Source organism: Dendrobates tinctorius, unplaced genomic scaffold (genome assembly GCF_039654945.1).
Source record: "Dendrobates tinctorius isolate UK_male_01 unplaced genomic scaffold, ASM3965494v1 ptg000035l, whole genome shotgun sequence".
In the NCBI taxonomy this organism is placed as follows: Eukaryota; Metazoa; Chordata; class Amphibia; order Anura; family Dendrobatidae; genus Dendrobates; species Dendrobates tinctorius.
This window is the reverse complement of record NW_027361703.1, coordinates 61,168,194-61,190,026: the sequence shown is the minus strand read 5'-3', so window position 1 is coordinate 61,190,026 and position 21,833 is coordinate 61,168,194. Positions and strand designations below refer to the sequence as shown.

Here is a 21,833-nt window from a genome sequence, read left to right as displayed (position 1 = left end):
TTGCTCATAAAAACATTTCACATCATATATTCAACACTACAGATTTGCAACACAAATTAACTAAATGATTACCCAAGTATTGATAGTATTTTATTTTCAACTCATTCAAGAGCCTTTTGGTAAACAACATGTGTATCTGTTTATCTAACCATATCCTGTGTGATACTGACTGCTGAGCAGTGTATCTAATCCTCTCCTGTGTGATACTTTCTGCTGAGCTGTGTATCTAACCCTATCCTGTGTTACTGACTGCTCAGCCGTGTATCTAATCCTATCCTGTGTGATACTGACTGCTGAGCAGTGTATCTAAACCTATCCTGTGTGATACTGTCTGCTGAGCCATGTATCTAATCCTATTCTGTGTGATACTGTCTGTTGAGCTGTGTATCTAATCCTATCCTGTGTGATACTGACTGCTGAGCTATGTATCTAATCCCATGCTGTGTGATACTGACTGCTGAGCCGTGTATCTAATACTATTCTGTGTGATACTGACTGCTGAGCTGTGTATTTAATCCTATCCTGTGTGATACTGACTGCTGAGCCGTGTATCTAATCCTATCCTGTGTGATACTGACTGCTGAGCCGTGTATCTAATCCTATTCTGTGTGATACTGTCTGCTGAGCCGTGTATCTAATACTATTCTTTGTGATACTGTGTGCTAAGCTGTGTATCTAATCCTATCCTGTGTGATACTGTCTGCTGAGCCGTGTATCTAATCCTATCCTGTGTGATACTGACTGCTGAGCTGTGTATCTAATCCTATCCTGTATGATACTGGGCTCCCCCTGCAGTCTGTGTCAGAGGGTGGTCTGTGTTGGCACGGTAATAAATTGTGTTATTTCCAGCTTTACAGAAGGATGATAACACCATAGAAATGATAAGAATAATAGGCAAAATTGTTTGGTGAAGTGGAACGCGCCGGGTTAAAATTTTGCCTCAAAACATAGCCTATAACACTCTCGGGGTCCAGACGTGTGACTGTGCAAAATTTTGTGGCTGTAGCTGCGACGGTGCAGATGCCAATCCCGGACATACACACATACATACATACATACATACATACGTACACTTTTTCCCCATTATGTACATAGGGGCAAAATTGTTTGGTGAATTGGAACACGCGAGGTTAAAATTTCACCTCACACCATAGCCTATGACGCTCTCGGGTTCCAGACTTGTGACTGTGGAAAATTTTGTGGCTGTAGCTGCAACGGTGCAGATGCCAATCCTGGACATACACACATACATACACTTTTTCCCCATTATGTACATAGGGGCAAAATTGTTTGGTGAATTGGAACACGCGGGGTTAAAATTTCGCCTCACAACATAGCCTATGACGCTTTCGGGGTCCAGACGTGTGACTGCGCAAAATTTTGTGGCTGTAGCTGCGACGGTGCAGATGTCAATCCTGTCCATGCTCGGTGACCATCAAACTTAACTGAACTGGAATTGTTTTGTAAACAGAAATGGTCACAAATACCTTCATCCAGGAACTCATTAACCCCTTAATGTCCAATGACGGACACAGTCCGTCATCAGACATCTCCCCTGCTTTGATGAGGGCTCCGGCGCTGAGCCCGCATCAAAGCCGGGACATGTCAGCTGTTATGAACAGCTGACATGTGCCCGCAATAGGCGCGAGCGGAATCGCCGTCCGCCTGCGCCTATTAACTAGTTAAATGCAGCTGTCAAAGCTGACAGCGTGCATTTAAATAGCATTTCCGGCCGCCGGGCCGGAAATGACGTCACCGCCGACCCCCGTCACGTGACCGGGGGTCGGCGTCATGTTGCCTGGACAACCAGAGGTCTCTATGAGACCTCTATGGTTGTTCCAGGCATATGGCTTTCAGCGCCACCCGGTGGTCGGCACTGAAAGCACAGCAGTAAATCTGCCACATATGGGCGATCTGCTCATCGCCCATATGTAGCAGAGCCGATCGGGTTGCGCAAGCTTCTAGCCTCCTATGGAGGCTATTGAAGCATGCCAAAAGTAAAAAAAAAAAAAAAAAAAAAATGTTTAAAAATAAAAAAAATTAAAAAACCTAAAAGTTCAAATCACCCCCCTTTCGCCCCAATCAAAATAAAACAGTAAAAAAAAAATCCCACATACACATATTAGGTATCGCCGCGTTCAGAATCGCCCGATCTATCAATAAAAAAAAGCATTAACCCGATCGCTAAACGGCGTAGCGAGAAAAAAATTAAAAACGCCAGAATTACGTTTTTTTGGTCACCAAGACATTGCATTAAAATGCAATAACGGGCGATCAAAAGAACGTATCTGCACAAAAGTGGTATCATTAAAAATGTCAGTCTGGCAGGGAAAAAATAAGCCCTCACCCGACCCCAGATCATGAAAAATGAAAAATTGCGCAATTTTTTTTTTTTTTTTTTTTTTTTTTTAGCAAACTTTGGAATTTTTTTTCACCACTTAGATAAAAGAGGACATAGACATGTTTGGTGTCTATGAACTTGTAATGACCTGGAGAATCATAATGGCAGGTGAGATTTAGCATCTAGTGAACCTAACAAAAAAGCCAAGCAAAAAACAAGTGTGGGATTGCACTTTTTTTGCAATTTCACCGCACTTGGAATTTTTTTCCCGTTTTCGAGTACACGATATGGTAAAACCAATGATGTCATTTAAAAGTACAACTCGTCCCGCAAAAAATAAGCCCTCACATGGCCATATAAACGGAAAAATAAAAAAGTTATGGCTCTGGAAAGAAGGGGAGGGAAAAATGAAAATGTAAAACCAAAAATACCCCTGGTCATTAAGGGGTTAATAGCTACAGGAAGCGACTAGAGGCTGTTATTTTTGCAAAAGGAGGATCTACGAAATATTAATGTCACTTTTATGTTGAGGTGCCCATACTTTTGCACCGGTCAAATTTTGTTTAAATGCATATTGCACATTTTCTGTTAGTACAATAAACCTCATTTGAATCCAGAAATATAACTGAGTCCATCAGTTATTAGATACATGAAACTGAAATAGCTGTTGCAAAAACCAAAATTGTTATAAAGAAAAAAGGTTAACATTAATAGGGGTGCCCAAACTTTAACATATGACTGTACACACACACACACACACACACACACACACACACACACACACACACACATTGAGCTTTATATATTAGATTAAGGACTGATTCATCAAGGCTTTCATGTCAGAAAGTTTCTCCCAGCTCTGCCAAAATGGGTGGAGCAGGGGTGGGAAGGGAGCTTAGCTGGGGCATTATGCTAAAGGTTGTCTAGTTGCAAATGCCAGAACTCTCATCGGAGTCTTTCACTGGAGTAAGATTTCTGCCATCTATAAATCGGGAGTGTCTGACTTCACTGGCCCTAATCAAGAGCGGTGTGAACAAAGCCTATCTTGGTGAATCGGGCACTTAGAGTTTGAGGTAGACTTTGCATGTTTTTGCTTATTCTAGAATTGTGTTTGAGGTAGACTTTTGGAGTTTTCTAGCTTCTTCTAGCTTTTGCATTTCAGGTAGACTGTATGTTTACCAATAAACTTAATTTTGCTGTTTATGGTGACATATAAATCATTGCATTAGCATGTAAATACCTGCTTTTTCTAATAGTGTTTGTGTTAAATTATATTTTCATTATCCGTTTTTTAACTAAAATTTCCAGTAGTTTTTACATATTTTGTGTCTATGGAGATCTTGTGCTGGTGATTAATGTGCTGTAATTTTTACAACAGTCATTGTAAATTAATATGACAAAAGCTTCAAATAATACAAAGCGGCCGAAAGTTATGCCCTATGGAAGGTTGCCTAAGCTGAAGGACACAATGGCTACCTAGATTTGTTTATACAGCTCTGGCAAAAATTAAGAGACCACCTCATCAAAACCCTGTCATGGGCAACCCATTCTCCAGACCTGAACCCCATTGAAAACCTCTGGAATGTAATCAAGAGGATGATGGATAGACACAAGCCATCCGACAAAGAAAACTGCTTAAATTTTTTCGTTAGACACAGTGTGAAAGACTGGTGGCAAGCATGACAAGACGCATGAAAGCTGTTTTTAAAAATCATGGTTATTCCATAAAATATTGATTTCTGAACTCTTCCTGAGTTAAAACATTAGTATTGTTTCGAAATGATTATGAACTTGTTTTCTTTGCGTTATTTGAGGTCTGAACGCACTGTTTTGTTTTTTTAATTTTGACCATTTCTCCTTTTCAGAAAAAAAAAATGTATTGCTTGGAAATTCGGAGACATGTCAGAAGTTTGTAGACTAAAAGAACAATTTACATTTTACTCAAAAATATACCTATAAAGAGAAAAATCAGACAAACTGAACATTTGGAAGTGGTCTCTTAAATATTTGCTAGAGCTGTATAAGAACCAGCAGAAATATGGATGTTGATATGGAGTTAAATGAACAAGTAGTGTAGACCTGACGAAGGACTCAGTCTGCTGCACTTCTGTAGACCTGGTAGAAAATAGGAAATTATTTTGTCTTACATTGCAGCCTATGAGACTTTACAAGCTACTTTTGTTTTTGTGGAATAAAAATAGTGGAATGTTTTTGTGGAATAAAACCTAGAACCTGCAGATATAGTGGTAACCTGCAGGTAAATAGTGCTAAAGTCATGCTTCACAGGACTGATAGCCATTGCTATATCGGAAGAAAACAAAGCTATATTCTCCCTGCAGCCACTCGCTTTCAGTCATTGATTGGGTGGTGCAGGGAGTGATTACAGTCGTCACTCATTTATAGAGTGAGCGGGCTGCTATCACTCCTCAATCTCTTGTTTGTCAGCCTGTTACTGCATACACATGCTGCAGATCTGTGTGCAGAGCAGGCTGTCAGTCAGTATTCAAGGGAGCGATAAATATGCTCACTGTGCCGTGAGCGGTGACTGTTAAACCTCCCTGCACCACTCAATGACTGGAAGCAAGCAGCTGCAGGGAGAATATAACTTGAATTTCTCTCTGTAGCTGCTGTTCCAGTAAGCCAGTCAGAGATGATTTACATGTTGTATATCTGTAAATTGACACTGTATCTGCAGGTAAACAGCTTTTTTTAGGTTGTCGGGTTCCTTTCAGTAACAATATGTTGATTGCAATACTAAGTTATAAACTTCTTTTGTGAATTTTTTTTAAAGCTAGGGTTCAAGGTGGAGCATTATGTTTGGAATGTGTGTAGTATTTTTAAATGCCTTGTGTTTTATCTTAGCGCTGTGGTTAAATACATTTGCATGTTTGTGAGCATAGATCTAGTATAGAAAATTGTCCAACAATCATTCTGATTAAATTATTCATGTGTCGCTCTTAAAAGCTTGTACTGTCTGAGGTGACTGTTCTGTGTATACTTTAAGAATTGTCTTGGTGTTGGTATACTTCTCAGGTCTAAGCCAAATGCATCGGCTGAAAGACGTATTCCTGAGCCCTCTCCTTCATCAAGGAGGAAAACCTATGAAAGGAGTGGGGAGAAGCTGGGTAAATCCAAAGAACAAAAATTGTACGTATGCTCCATGGACATGTTGTGTTTCTTCCTCCTCAATGTTGTGTATTGTGTGCGGGCGTTGCTTCCAGGACATGACAGCAGTCATTTAGTGGTAGTTGATATTTAGAAATGAGATAAATTGAGGTACTCTGTTCCAGTTTTGTATACACTATGTGCCAATACGTGTTGCTCTGGCTTTGCCTTCTTTGTCTTATTGTTCTTGTGTAAGCCTCTCTTTTTTGTTAGTGGAGAACAAGCTTCAGGAGTTGCCTTGTTTAATGCACAAGAATCCTCTAAATTGCTGTTTGGAAAGCAGGCTTGTATAGCATGAGTCATTGTGCTGTACTGACTTCCATCTTTGATAACCCATTGAAGTGAGCAATCCGTGTTCTTTTTTTCTTGTAGCTCAGACTCGGGAACCTCAGAGGCTAGTCTATCACCTCCTTCTTCCCCAACGAGCCGAACGCGTAATGAAATGAATGTTTTTAGCCGTCTCACAGTTTCTCAGGGAAACGCAACATGTCAGCAGGATAAGTAAGTTCTAGGATAATAAGCCACCCCTTACATTGGCAGGCACAAGACTGCAACTTTTCGGAAGGGATTGGCAGACTGTTAAATTCTGTTATTCAGTAGATTAGGAAGTAATCATTCAGTTTGAGAATAATTGATCTACACATGCAGAATTAAGCCACCTCCTTAGTACTTATTCTACAGGCAGAGAGCCAAGATTTTGTACAAGCGCAGGAAGCTGAATTTTATACATTGCACCTTGGTAGGTTTAGAAGAGTAGCAGAAGCAGTTATCTTTGTGGTTAAATAGTTTATATTTTTCACTTACAGGAACTTCATATGTCTATTGTGTATCTCGTTTTTCCCGTTGGAAAAATTAAAATGTATAGAGAAGAGAGAGAGAGGATTCAAAAAGATATAAATAAACTGGAGCAGTGGGCAGCAACTAACAGAATGGTTTTTAACAGGGAAAAATGCAAAGTACTACATCTGGGCAATAAAAATGAAAAAAGCATATACTGAATGGGAGGAATAGGGCTAAACAACAGCACATGTGAAAAAGACTTGGGTATACTAATAGATCACAGACTAAATATGAGTCAACAGTGTGATGCAGCAGCAAAAAAGAAGGTAAATGCAATTCTAGGATGTATTAACATACAGTCTAGATCACGTGAAGTCATTATTGCCCTCTACTCCTCTTTGGTCAGACCTCATCTGGAATATTGTGTCCAGTTTTGGGCACCACATTTTAAAAAAAGGCATCAACAAACTGGAGCAAGTTCAGAAAAGAGCGACCAGAATGGTGACCGGTCTGCAAACCCTGTCTTATGAGGAAAGGTTGCAGGATTTGGGATTGTTTAGTTTGCAAAAGAGAAGACTGAGAGGAGACTTAATAGCTGTCTACAAATATCTAAAGGGCTGTCACATTATAGAAAGATCATCTTTATTCTCATTTGCACAAGGAAAGACTAGAAGCAATGGGATGAAACTGAATGGGAGGGGACACAGATTAGATATTAGAAAAAACTTTTTGACAGAGTGATCAATGAGTGGAACAGGCTGCCACCAGAAGTGGTGAGTTCTCCTTCAATGGAAGTCTTCAAACAGAGGCTGGACAGACATCTGACAGGGATGATTTAGCGAATCCTGCTTTGAGCAGGGGGTTGGACCAGATGGCCCAGGAGGTCCCTTCCAACTCTACGATTCTATGATTCTATGATACTACTGGCTGACAATTGTTAAAGGATATCACATGATTTTGTATGTCCGTACCATAAGATCAATGGCACAGTTTGTAAATTTACCATGAGCCAGACGTTTTCTTTATTGCTTGTGCATACGCCCTATCCAGATAATTGGAGGCCATAATGGGCACATTCTATGAGCCAGAATGAAGAGGCGTTCCGGGTGGAATTGCTGCTATGTAATACTACGCTGCTGTAGGAGAATTGTATGCCAACACCTGGCTTCATACAGCAATGGCAGCTTTTTGATTAGGATGAGCGAAGTTGGGCTTGTGATCGCACGATTTCATGTTTAAAGGGGTTGTCTTCCCGAGACTATTTTCCATTGACTAAACAAAATGTATTTTAATTGCGCTACGTAATCACACGCACTTTATGAACAAAAATGTCTTTGGACAACTACTGAATTTATGTTTTTCATTCAGTTCCAAACACCTAACCATGCAGTCTGCCTTTACAAACATTTGTGAACGAATGGGTCATTTTTAAAGATCTTGCTGAATTAGATCGTGGTACTGTAGTAGGATGCCACAACTTGCACTAAGTCAGTTAGTGAACACCTGTACAAAGCAGGTTCCATAAAAGCATGGTTAGGTGAGTTTTGTTGAGAAGAACCTTATGACCATCAGAGACCCCTGTGCTGAATTCCACTTTTGGGATGAATTTTACAGGTATTGTGAGCAAGGCCTTCTCATCCAACATCATGCTCTTCTGCATGAATGGATGAAAAATTTGTACAGGCACATGCTAAAATTTTCGAAGGTCTTCCCAGAAGCATGAAAGCTGTTATGCCAACTCTATATGATTGCCCCTGGCTTGAGAATGGGGTGTAATGTGAAGTTGAATACTTTTGTCGATGTAGTGTAGGAAGTATTTGTGCTGAAATAATTTAACTGCAAAGAGATAAACTACTGTGCCTAGGCTGATTAACATTGTAGTGAAAATATGTATGGCGGCAGTTAACTAGCATCTCTCCGTAGGTTGCACGTCTCACAAGGGTCATAGCATATGTTTCCAGGCTGCAGCTCTTCACAAAGGTCACAACATATGTTATCCTGAGAAAAGCCAGTTTTCCTGGTCTCCGACCTTGAGAACACACAGAATTGGAGACATTTCACACCTTCTGGTGCCTTTGAAGGGAGATGCCAAATTCCAGTCTGACACTGTATATTTACTATGAGAAAGACAGGTTACACAAAGAGTGTTCAGAGAAAAAAATGTTATTCATTGGTAAAGTAGCCATGGTCCAGTCACAAACCAGGAATAAAAATATTAACATGAGAGGCTTGTCTAGAAATCTGATCTCCAGGTTAAATCTATAAATTAGACCTTACACAAAGAAAGTTGTTCACAGATGAGGGCAGTCAAGCTGTTGTGATCCGTTTCACATTCCTCCCTCCCTCAGGGAACAGAATACCAGACTGCAGAGTTTAGATATTTCTGTAAGTTTCTCCCTTTTATTTTTATAACTGTTTTGCATATTTGTATGTCACTTTTTATTTCCATATTTTTTATATCCTTTTATTGTAAGCCCTGTACCTTTTCTATTAAAGCTTAAAACTTTAATAAGTCTGAACCTTGTATGCTCTAAAGAATCCATAGCCTTAGAATGTGTTATCCTGGCGATTGGCATATAGTAGTAGTATTTCCGGGACTCATCGCCCATGTGTTCGGTGAGTGGTGGCAGTGTGTATGAAGCGGGGGTACGTGGTCTCTGTCGGGGTGTAATTTATGCTTCCATTGCAGCATAGGAGAGAGGATGAATGCTCGACTGAGTGAGAGGAGACAGATTAACCCTTGCAGGCGCAACCTCAAGTCACGTTCTGAGAAGCGGGTACGTGACAAATTGGTGGCGAGCAGTGGGATAGAATTTATTTCTTTTAGAGCATTAGTGCATGGTTTAAGCAATTATTTAAGAATTGGTATCCTTGCGAGGAGTGCACCAGTTCTACAAGGTTCAGCTCAGTGCTTACTTAGACATACTTGCAACAGTTTCCCTTCCCCGTTTTTCTTTTCTATCTTTTATTTGGCAAAAGATTGTTCATTGGTATGGCAGCCCAGTGCAAGAAGCAGAGCAAAGAGGTTCTGATCGACCTCTGTGAGCAGAGAGGAATAGAGACAGCCGACAAATCCAAGGAACTGCTAATACGTGCCTTGGTCAAGCAGGAGATAGAGCAAAATACTGAAGCACCTGGCCAAGGAGACAGTCCACCTCGGAGAGACCCAGCAATGCCAGCACTTGCACCGGATATACCTTCTGGAGGTGCCAGTAATGCCAGTGCTGAAGAGCCTATGGACTTTACTTTACAAATGGCCTTACAACAGCTGGGAACAAGTGATCCCAATCTGCACCTGCAGCTTATTCTACAGTACCGAGAGGCTGCAGAACGTCGGGACCGGGATGAGAGAGAGGCTGCATAACGCCGAGAGGAGAGAGCTTTCAAGCTTCAGATGGCTCATAGAGAGAGGGGTAACAGTCCTCAGCTAAGCCCCTCCCAGGACATAAATCCAAGGAGACCACATTCGGAAAACTTCCCTGTGATGGAGAAGGATACGGACTTAGATACTTTTCTTTGGGTGTTTGAAAAAACCTGCAGGCAATACCATCTACCCCGTGAGCAGTGGGCACAGTATCTAACTCCAGGACTGAGAGGCAAAGCCTTGGAAGTTTTCGCTGGCCTCCTACCAGAGCTAGATAGGAACTATGAGGCCTGTAGGGATGTGACTCGCTCAGGTGCAGCGGGAGACAATTATGAGGCAGGTTTTCCCAAAGTCCATGTGGTTTATTAACTTCATAAACCCACAAGGCAGCATAACACTGAAATGTAACCTTCAGCTCAGGCAAAGGAACAGAAATGTCCGTGGCTTCAGACTCGGACAGAGAGTCTCAGCACATGCTGGGAGCTGTAGTCCTCCCCATATACTCTCTCTGTAGTGTCCCACCTGGACACATGGAAGTCTGTCCACACTCAGACAGACTCCCTCCACCCCCTGACATGTGCCAAACACCTCAATTACATAGCCCTGTAACCACGCCCACAGGTGATCACATGGCTATGACATCACAAAAGGTTGTATTGCACATAGACACACACAGGCTTCCTCGACACAGTGTAACAAAAATATCAGCAGTACCTCTGCTGATCAATACACCCTGGAGCCTGCATCCCAAGGCCACCCACCTTGAGACCCATAATGGTCATTTAGGACCCTGCTCCTGTTACCACACTGAATGTGCCTGTACACCTGTCCTGGGACACCGACACAGCGCCCCCTAGTGGACATAGTGGTCACTACACCACAGGCCATAAAAGAGGCCTTGATCCGGAAACACAACCTAACCCCAGAAGTGTATCGGAGAAAGTTCCGGAACCTCCAGTCATGGCCAAAAGTTTAGAGAATGACACAAATATTATATTTTCACATGATCTGCTGCCCTCTGGTTTTTATGTGTGTTTGTCAGATGTTTTTATCACATACAGAAATATAATTGCAATCATTATGAGTAACAAAAGGTTATCTTGACAGTTAGAATGAGTTAATGCAGCAAGTCAATATTTGCAGTGTTGACCCTTCTTCTTCAGGACCTCAGCAATTCTCCCTGGCATGCTCTCAATCAACTTCTGGATCAAATCCTGACTGATAGCAGTCCATTCTTGCAAAATCAATGCTTTTATTTTGTCTGAATTTGAAGGTTTTTGTTTGTTCACCCGTCTCTTGATGATTGACCACAAGTTCTCAATGGGATTAAGTTCTGGGGAGTTTCCAGGCCATGGTCCCAAAATCTCTATGTTTTGTTCCCTGAGCCATTTAGTTATCACCTTTGCTTTATGGCAAGGTGCTCCATCATGTTGAAAAAGGCATTATTGATCGCCAAACTGCTCTTGGACGGTTGGGAGAAGTTGCTCTTGGAGGACATTCTGGTACCATTCTTTATTCATGGCTGTGTTTTTAGGCAGGACTGAGAGAGAGCCCATTCCCTTGGCTGAGAAGCCACCCCACACATGAATGGTTTCAGGATGCTTGACAGTTGGCATGAGACAAGACTGGTGGTAGCGCTCACCTGGTCTTCTCCGAATAAGCCGTTTTCCAGATGTCCCAAACAATCGAAAAGGGGATTCATCAGAGAAAATGACTTTACCCCAGTCCTCAGCAGTCTACTCCCTGTACCTCTTGCAGAATATCAGTCTGTCCATGATGTTTTTTCTGGAGAGAAGTGACTTCTTTGCTGCCCTCCTTGAGACCAGGCCTTGCTCCAAGAGTCTCCGCCTCACAGTGCGTGCAGATGCACTCACACCTGCCTGCTGCCATTCCTGAGCAAGCTCTGCACTGCTGGTAGCCCGATCCCGCAGCTGAAACACTTTTAAGAGACGGTCCTGGCTCTTGCTGGTCTTTCTTGGGCACCCTGGAGCCTTTTTGGCAACAAGGGAACCCCTCTCCTTGAAGTTCTTGATGATGCGATAGATTGTTGACTGAGGTGCAATCTTTCTAGCTGCGATACTCTTCCCTGTTAGGCCATTTTTGTGCAGTGCAATGATGACTGCACATGTTTCTTTAGAGATAACCATGGTTAACAGAAGAGAAACAATGATGCCAAGCACCAGCCTCCTTTTAAAGTGTCCAGTGGTGTCATTCATACTTAATCATGACAGATTGATCTCCAGCCCTGTCCTCATCAACACCCACACCTGTGTTAATGGAGCAATCACTGAAACGATGTTAGCTGGTCCTTTAAAGGCAGAGCTGCAATGATGTTGAAATGTGTTTTGGGGGATAAAGTTAATTTTCTAGTCAAATATTGACTTTGCAAGTAATTGCTGTTAAGCTGATCACTCTTTATAACATTCTGGAGTATATGCAAATTGCCATTAGAAAAAATGAAGCAGTAGACTGTAAAAATTAATATTTGTGTCATTCTCTAAACTTTTGGCCATGACTGTACAACGTGGATCAACTGACAGCTATGCGGATGTCGTGAGCACCTTGAGGACCTTGTTCAACCAGTGGATCAGAGGACTTTGTTAACAGTTTTGAGGACTTTATGGATCTTACGGTCAAGGATCAATTTCCTCATATGTGTCCCACAGATGTACGATAATTTGTGTGGGATCGAGAGCCACAAATTGCGGATCAGGCTGCAAAGATTGCAGACTGTTATGTGGCTGACAGAATGCCTGAGGTGCGGATGCCATCGGGACTCAGCTGGAAGGGAGGTAAGCCAAACGGGGACCCTTCTTCCTCTGCTGGCCGATCACCAGTGCTGTTCAAGGCCACCTCCTATGGGGTCCCGGGGACTAGACATTCTTTAGGCGATGCACGCCGATGATTCTTCTGCAACAAAGTGGGACTTGTTAGCGCAGTGTGCCCTGATATGGAGAAATGCCCAACTACAACCACAAAGCCATCTGGGTCCCCATCTTCTGTTCTCTTTGGGTCCGGCTCTAATGTGAGGACCAATGAGAACTGTCAATCTGTCACTGTTGGCAATAAAGTTACCGTTGGCCTCAGGGACACTAGTGCAGAGATAACGCTGCTGCGCCCCGAAATGGTAAACCCTGCAGATATCATACCAGGAAAGACTATGTCTATAAACAGGATTGGAGGGGTCAGCCCTGTCGTGCCCATGGCCTGTGTATACCTTGACTGGGGAGCAGGGAAAGGACTGAGAGGTGGGAGTATCAGAGGCAATTCCCACCAATGTGTTGCTAGACACCGACTTGGAGAGGATGGTGTCCCACTATATCCCTCCCTTGCAAGTAAATGCTACAGAGAAGGTGAAAGCAAGTGACCCACCTGAGATCCCGTGCAAGGAGGGAAAATGTAACAATGCACAGGAATGTACGTATGTGGCAGCTGTGACCTGGAGTCAGGCTGCAGCTCATACTCAACCCCAGAGATTAAAGGATGAGTCTCAAATAGAACTGCCAAAACAGGAGGGTCGTACTATGACCCGGGAACCTCCTCACATGGCAGATGCACCGAGGTCTCTGATAACCGACACTGAAGACTCAGCTTCAGACCAGAGACTGGCGTTCACACTAGGCCAGGGCCTGCAGACTAAAGGCCCCATCACACACAGCGAGATCGCCGATTTTGTGACGCCACAGCGATCTCGCCAGCAATATCGCTGTGTGTGACATGTATCAGCGACCGCCCCCCCCGCCGGGTATCACTGATCGCGCTCAAACGTCCTGGGCCATTTTTTGATTGTTGGTCTCCCGCTGGCCAGCGCGCATCGCTGCGTGTGGCAGCGAGAGACCAACGATCAGCGCCGCTGGAAGCTGGTTTCCAATGTAAACAGCGGGTATCTAAGAGCCGCGCGGCTCTTGGATGCCCGCTGTTTACCTTGGATACCAGCTTGCTCGCTGGTCCTGATCGCTGGTGGGTCTGTCTATGTGACAGCTCACCAGCGATCAGCTAGCTATGTCCCAGCGATCCCATCCACGTCGGATCGTTGGTGGGGATCGCTGGGACATTGATACGTGTAACGGGGCCTTAACAGTCAGAGCTTCCAGGAGGCTCTGCGGACAGATGCAGTCCAGAGAAGCTCAAATGTCTTGCAGACCAACCCCCTACTGCTTCTGACAAAGAGAGAATATACTGGGACCAGGGCAGACTGTATAAAGAGACTCTCCCCACGGATACTACAGAACCTTGGGACAGTGAAAAGCGGCTGGTCGTTCCTTATCTATTTAGGTAACAATTATTGAGAATTGCACATGAAATTCCGCTGGCGGAACACCTTGGAATACAAAAGACTAAAGCTCGCCTGACACCTAGCTTTTATTGGCTCAAGATGGGGACAGATAATACCAATTGCTGTTGTTCATGTGTAGTTTGTCAGAGAGTTGGAAAATCTGGGAATATACAGAAAGCCCTATTGATACCACTGCCAGTGATCGATGAGCCTTTCCAGCGAGTTGCTGTGGATATCATAGGGCTACTTGCAATACCTAGCAGCTCTGGCAAAAAGTTCAACCTCACAGTGGTGGACTATGCTACACGATATCCGGAAGCTGTGGCACTGGGCTCCATCCGAGCAGACAAAGTGGCGGATGCTTTACTGTTTTCTCTCGTGTGGGTTTCCCAAGGTAAATGTAAACTGATCAGGGAACCCAATTCATGTCCAATCTGATGGAAAGCCTCTGCGAAAAAATACAAGTGTAGCATTTTGTGGCCAGCGCCTATCATCCCTAAACCAACAGACTGCGAGCGTTTTAATGGGACATTAAAACAAATGCTCAAAATGCTTGTGGAGACTGAAGGAAGAAACTGTGAGTAGTACCTGCCTCGTCTGTTGTTTGCATACAGAGAGGTACCCCAGGGGTCTACAGGATTCTCCCCTTTTGAAATGGTTTATGGGAGGAGGGTTAGGGGGCCACTTGATCTGATTAAGGACTGTTGGGAGGTCGACTCCAAAACTACGGGCGTCTTGGTGGTTGAATATGTACTGGACTCAGAATGCAACAACTGAGCAACCTGGTCCATGAGAATGTAACCCAGGCCCAAATCAATCAAAGGTCTGGTACGTCCGTAATGCTAGACTGAGGGCCGTTGATGAGGGTCAGAAAGTTTGGATGTTGGTCCCTATGCTACAGAATAATTTACAGGCCGCATGGGATGTACCATGCACTGTACACAAGCGGCTAAGTGATGCTAATTATGTGGTGACCCTAGATGAATATGCAAAGCGTCAGAAAGTATTGCATGTAAATATGTTGAAGGCTCATCATGACAGGGAGGCCTGTCTCTTTCCTGTCTATAGCATACCTGAAGGGTGAGAGGCTGATCTGTTACTAGATGTGGGCCCTGGGACTCAGTATATGGAGTTCCTGGAGTCAGCAGAGTTTAACCCTGAGCTATCCCACAGTCAGAGGTCTGAGCTGATGGGGGTGCTCAGCGAGTTCACAGAAGTCTTCACAGGGAAGCCTGGGAGGACTCGCTTAGCAACTCACCATGTGGACACTGGTACTAATCCCCCTGTAAGGCAGTCTGTATATCGGGTGTCGGCAGAGGTGAAGGCACACATGAGGGAACAGGTAGAGGAGATGCTAAACCTCAAGGTAATACAATAATCCCAGAGTGCCTGGGGCTCACCTCTGGTTCTTATCCCGAAAAAAGACCGTACTACCAGGTTCTGTGTAGACTATAGGAAATAATCTACTTACTACATGTGATGTCTACCCCATGCTGAGTTTAGACGAGCTGTTAGAGCAGCTAGCTGATGCATCGTACCTCACTATCATAGACTTAAGTAGGGGATATTGGCAGATACCCCTGACAAAAGAAGCTGAGGAGAGGGTTGCCTTTATAATGCCATTCGGGCTGTTTGAGTTTATGGTGATGCCATTTGGTATGAAAAATGCCCCTGCCACCTTCCAGAGGTTGGTTAATCACTTGTTGGAAGGATTTGATGGTTTTGCCGTTGCTTATTTCGATGATATAGCCATTTTTAGTAATTCTTGGGAGGAACACCTTGTACATCTTGCTCAGGTGTTGCAAAGGCTTAAAACAACAGGTCTTACTGTTAAGCCGGGGAAGTGTCAGGTAGCCATGCGGGAAGTACAATACCTTGGACATCGGGTGGGGGGAGGACTGCTAAAACCTGAGCCAGGGAAGGTAGAAGCCATTACAACCTTGCCCACCCCAAGAACCAAGAATCAGGTACCGTCGTTCCTGGGTATGGCTGCCAACTATAGGAGGTTTGTACCAAACTACAGTGCCCTGGCCAAGCCGTTAACTGATCTGACCAGGTGGAAGCTCCCCCAAATTGTTTCCTGGACTCCTCAGTGTGAGCAATCATTTTCTGCCTTAAAGTCAGCATTGGTTAGTTCACCTGCCCTTCAGGCCCCAGATTTCACTCTCAGGTTTGAAGTGCAGACAGATGCCAGCACCTATGAGCTAGGCGCAGTTCTCAGCCAGGTGAGCCAGCAAGGTGAGGAGCACGCAATTCTCTACCTAAGCAGTAAACTTCCACCCAGATAAGTGGCTTATGCCGCCATTGAAAAGGAATGTTTAGCAACTGTGTGGGCTCTGCAGAAACTGCAACCATACCTCTATGGGCGCAACATCACCATGATAACAGATCATATCCCATTGACTTGGCTCAGCAGAGTAGTTGGGGATAACAGGAAATTGCTTAGATGGAGCCTGATATTACAGCAATATGATTTTACAATTCAACATAAGAAAGGAATTGATCACGGCAATGCTGATGGCTATTCTCGCCAAGGTGGAGTGGAACCAAATACGCGCTCGGGAGCTGACCTGTAAGTCAACCCCATGCACGTTCATAAGGAGGGAGTTGTAGTGAAAATATGTTTATGTATGGCCGGCAGTTAACTAGCATCTGTCCGTAGGCTGCAGATCTCACAAAGGTCATAGCATATGTTTCCAAGCTGCAGTTCATCACCAAGGTCACTACATATGTTATCTTGAGAAAAGACAGTTTTCCTAGTCTCCGACCCCCAGGGGGGGCATTCCTGAGAGCACACAGAATTGGAAATATTTCACACCTTCTGATGCCTTTTGAAGGGAGATGTCAAATTGCAGCCTGACACTGTATATTTACTATACTATAAGAAAGAAAGGTTACACAAAGAGTGTTCAGATAAAAAATAACGTATTCATTGGTAAAATAGCCATGGTCCAGTCACAAACCAGGAATTAAAATGTTAACATGAGAGGCTGGTCTAGAAATTTGATCCTCAGGTTAAATCTATAAATTAGGCCTTACACAAAGAGTTGTTCACAGATGAGGGCAGCCAAGCTGATGTGATCCGTTTCATATTCCTGCTTCCCTCAGTGAACAGAATACCAAACTACAAAGTTTAAATATTTCTGTAAGTTTCTCCCTTTTATTTTTATAACTGTTTTGCATATTTGTATGTCACTTTTTATTTCCATTTTTTTTATATCTTTTTTTTTGTAAGCACTGTACCTTTTCTATTAAAGCTTAAAACTTTAAGGCTATGTGCACACGATGGGGATATTGATGCGGATCTATTGCACAGCCAATGGTAAATTAAGAATAGAATTGCCGAGCACATGCTGTGGAAAAATCTGCGCAGATTTGCAGTGGTCAAATCTTTTTACAGATCCGCAGCAGCATTTTGATTCTCTCTCGCTCTCTTTCTGCAGCGTGTACACATACCCTAATGGGTTTGAACCTTGTATACTTTAAAAAATCCATAGCCTTAGAGTGTGTGATCCTGGTGATTGGCATATAGTAGTAATATTTCCGGGACTCATCGCCCCTGTGTTAAGTGACTGGTGGCAGTGTGTATGAAGCGGGCTGTGTGGTCTATGTCGGGGTGTAATTTATGCTCCCATTGTAGCATAGGACAGAGGTTGATTGCTGGACTGAGTGAGAGGAAATGGATTAACCCTTACAGCGCGCTGAGCTGACTTTTTTAAGGATACCATTTATGTGCAGCTATGATCTTTTGATCGCCCTTACTGCAAGGGTTTTCAACCTAGTACTAGAAATGAACATTTTATTTACAATTATTTAATCTGTCCAATTACTTTTGGTCCCTTTAAAAACAGGGTAGCACATGTTAAGGAGCTGAAACTCCTAAACCCTTCATCCAATTTTAATGTGGATACCCTCAAATGAAAGCTGAAAGTCTGAACTTCAACTGCATCTGAATTGTTTTGTTTAAAATTCATTGTGGTAATGTCTAGAACCAAAATTAGAAAAATGTTGTCTCTGTCCAAATATTTATGGACCTAACTGTATCTTTACATATGGCAGTGGTTACCGTAAGCTAATACAGTTGTGCGAAGTTTCAGTTTTTTAGTAATTTTTAGACCCCTGATATGCTTTAGTGTTTGAGGTTAACTTGACGTGTAGTTTGTAGCCCAATTTAATTTTCACATTTTTCTCTTGTTGGAGTGTTCCTCCCTGTAGTACATGATGGATGGGAGCTGTGTGTCCATGAGACTTCCTTCCTTCTATGTATCAGCATCAATTCTATGCTTGTTTCCTCTCCATGGGCTTTTTCTCTTGCCTATAGCCTGTTTTCTCTGCTCTCCAGAGGACTTCAGATTCTTTATCCTCCCTTTTAACTGCAGATTTGTGTATAAGTCCCTACCCTTCTTTCTGTTATCACTAAAATTGAGAGAATGAAGAGGGGGAGCAGAGAGCCATCAGAACCAAGAACAGGACCTCTGGTGGATATTGTATTACAGACCATTCGGCTAGCTAAATGACTTAATCACTCTGCAGCAGGAAATTAGTAGAACATTTTAAATATTAGTTAGAAAGTGGCTTAAAAGGGTTGTCCCACTAACCAAATACATTATAGCCAATAGATCTTGGAATATTAATATGTTCCACAATTGGATGTGTTTAAAAGAAATATTCATGTCCTGAGGGAATCTTTTAAATGTACGACTGCTATGTACTGTGTAATTTGCTGTGCCTGCTACGCACCTACACAGCTCCTAGTCAGAATAGAAAACATAAGTTAGTATAAAGACGACTTGACAGGGACTCGCTTTTCTGAGTGAGGGAACACATTTCTCTGCCTGTTTGTTTTATCACAGGAGCATGTGTTTTGCCGTGTCACCAGTACTGTAAGCTCATCATAAATCAAGTCAGTTTCTTTACTGTTAACACGGCCACCAGAGTATGTATGTCGCTTGATTTATAATGAGATTGCAGGAACATATTATAATACATAGCAGGGACACATTTATAAGGTTATTTCATCACAAAATCAATAGCATAGGTAAAGGGGAAAAGGAAAATAGTCAGCTCAGCAGTCTTCTGCAGGTTTCTCTGATTGAGCACGCACGGAGCCGCCTTGATAAGAGGTGTGGTTCACAATGAAAAATGGAAGAGGATACCATGACTAAGACCACAAGAGGTTGAAACGCGTTGGTTGTTATGGGAACCCCATCCTTCCTTTCCTTTGTTCATTTGTATTTTTGATACATACATTTTAATGTCTTGAATAAAAGAATTGATTTTATTGGATTACACGCTGGAGATTTTTTTTCCTTCTCCATTATTTCATCACAGGAACGGTTTTTTTTGGTAAACACAATGAATTGTGGAACTTAATATTCGAAGATCTATTGATTAAAATGTACTTTGTTCGTGGGACAACTCTGCTAAATTTGTATTTATGAAGCAAATGAGTGATTAAGAAAACATTGTGCAGAGGTGTACAGTATGTAGCCTTTAAACTTCTTTAATCATGTAGCTGTATTAAACAATGCGTTTGTTTTAACATGAAGCATAAACCTGAAAATAGGAGACGACCCCTGGATTGGTTGATATTGGTAATACACTGGCGTGTGGGTACTGTTTATCATTCTGCTTCTCCGTGTATCTAGGAGATCACGCTCTGCTGGGCATTTCTGACATCCACTCCATTTACTGAGCAGCTTTATCAGTTGCAGGCAGCTGCACACATTGGACAGTTTACAATCCATCCACTACCTTATGTCTCCCATAAAACTAAAAATAGTACAAACAAGGACTGTATGCTGTGATGTAGCACTTTCAGTAGGAAATGGCAATATAATTTAATTTTTTTGTACAGTCTCATTAGGCTTTTAGTAAAATAACACTAACATTTCTGTCAACTAATCGTAAACATATTGATATTTTTCCTTACAAAAGCCTTATCAGAAGAAAATGTAAGAAAAAAATCCATGTGGAATACATAAAACATGTAGAAATGATTTAATATCTTCCATTGTAAGATATTATGTGAGCTGGACCAAACTGGGCATCACTGGTCAGCATTTTACCCCAATATGTGTAAGCCAAAACCAGGAGCGGGTGATAAATCCAGAAGTGGTGACGGGTTTCTATTATACTTTTCCTCTGATTGTTCCTCTCCTGGTTTTGGCTTACAGATACTGATGGCAAATACTGAACGTGTGAACGTGACCTTATAGTTGGGGAAAGTGCACACAGTTTCAGTTTCTTGAGTCAGTAATAAACTGATTTTTCTAGTGGAAAAAACCTTACAAAATTTAAAGCAGAAAGAAAAAGCTCAAAGGACTGAACATATCGGTTGTGATGTCATGGATTTACCTAAAGCCGATAAGACTGAGAGGACTGATAGCAAGATATACCATTATTATCCCACATTATTGGCTTTTCTTTAATGAGATCGCATTTTATCATGATATTATAAAAGAAAAAAAACATTTTCAATGTGCAAAAGTACATTCAGTTTCCCCCTCTATGATATTGTGATATATGTCGCTTGGTTAGTATCACTCTAACATTAATTAACATTTTACCTTTATTCATAGAAGATTTGTTGGTGTCTACATGCCCTCAAATTAATATCAAACAAATTTTGCTTTTCTATTTTTTTATTTTTGTTCAGAGGCATACACAAGGCTACTATGCTTAAGGTGGGAGAAACTTTCAGGTCTTCTGGATCACCACATTATTTTCTATTTATTTGCTTCCATTCAAACGCTAGTTGTTGCAGTTTTGCAGTCTTTCGGGTGATTCTAGTAGAAAACGTGTGCTAATTATTAGGGACTGTATGTGCCCCATGGCACTAGGAAACATCTTTGTTTTTCGTGTGGTCAGGGGCTTTTTCTGTATCTCCTATCACTGGCGCGAAGACTTGACTCTTCTGATATCTGTATTCTTTCCTCTTGCACTCTCTACTACTGATCTTTGTAGGTCTGATGAAAGTGATTCCTCGCTGTCCGAGGTACACAGGTACAGATTTCCTTGTCCACTTTTACTTGTTGCAAGTAACACTACTTTTATTTTCTGCATGACTATTTTGTTTATTTTATGGCTCACTTACTACCGTTATCTTGTTCCCTGCATCTGGTGTCTTGTAAATAGATATTTACGTTATTAATTTCAGACTGTTATAATTTTGCTTGCTGATTTTGATATTTTATTTTAGGTGTATGTGAATGATATCTACAATAGCACTAGTAAGCCACCATTTCCTGAGAGCTCAGTGGGGCATATTTACGAAACCTGTCTCTAATGTGTAGATGGTGTAAACTAGACAGTTGCACCAATAATGTGTGCCATAATTTTGGTGCAGTGATAAATTTTAAGCCTTGCCTTCTAAGATCTACCACTTCTGTTTTCAGTATTAGCCATAATATCTCTTTGGATGAGGTGCATATTCTGGCACAAATACTGTAGTAAATGGCCACCAATTTTTACATCATGTCAAAATGTGTCACAAACAAACTCCAGTCTCCCAAAGAGAGATTTTATGTGTGCAACTTTAGCAACGTTTTAGAAAAGATTTTTTGCAAAATCGAACATATCTGACTTTGCCAAAATTCATGACCCACATGCACCATGTTCGTGAATTTGGCACAATAAAATCAGAGGATCCCACAAGACAAGGAAAAAAAAATGAATAAGAAAAAGTGACTTATAAAAAAAATCCCAAATGATGATTCTGGCTCCAAATGTGAATCAGAACTTCACATACCATTATTACGGGTATGCTCCAGGTGTCATGGCTCTGATAATGCCTTTGGCTCTTGTTCAGATTATTGTTGGGAATGGAGATTCTATATGATACCTAGCTGTAAGGCCTTCATGGACATTAGATAGCTGTCTCTCAAGACTCCACCATATAATGGAAC

At 42.2% G+C, this 21,833-nt stretch overlaps 1 protein-coding gene and 2 pseudogenes across 8 annotated transcripts in view; all 3 read left to right on the top strand.

Annotated features, from left to right (window-relative positions):
- KIF21A (kinesin family member 21A) overlaps positions 1 to 21,833 on the top strand; it is a 247,369-nt gene that overhangs the window by 207,703 nt on the left and 17,833 nt on the right. For 3 of the 8 annotated variants that reach the window (XM_073573519.1, XM_073573521.1, XM_073573520.1), the window contains 3 exons: positions 5,375 to 5,488; positions 5,879 to 6,007; positions 20,893 to 20,931. The exons of 1 other annotated variant lie outside the window; for it this stretch is intronic. In XM_073573519.1, the coding sequence (XP_073429620.1) occupies positions 5,375 to 5,488; positions 5,879 to 6,007; positions 20,893 to 20,931 (282 nt within the window). The remainder of the gene's footprint in view (positions 1 to 5,374; positions 5,489 to 5,878; positions 6,008 to 20,892; positions 20,932 to 21,833) is intronic. 4 more of the 8 variants (XM_073573522.1, XM_073573523.1, XM_073573524.1 and 1 more) reach the window with 3 other exon arrangements.
- On the top strand, positions 9,279 to 10,019 carry LOC141087748 (uncharacterized; annotated as a pseudogene).
- LOC141087747 (uncharacterized) lies at positions 12,162 to 13,366 on the top strand (annotated as a pseudogene).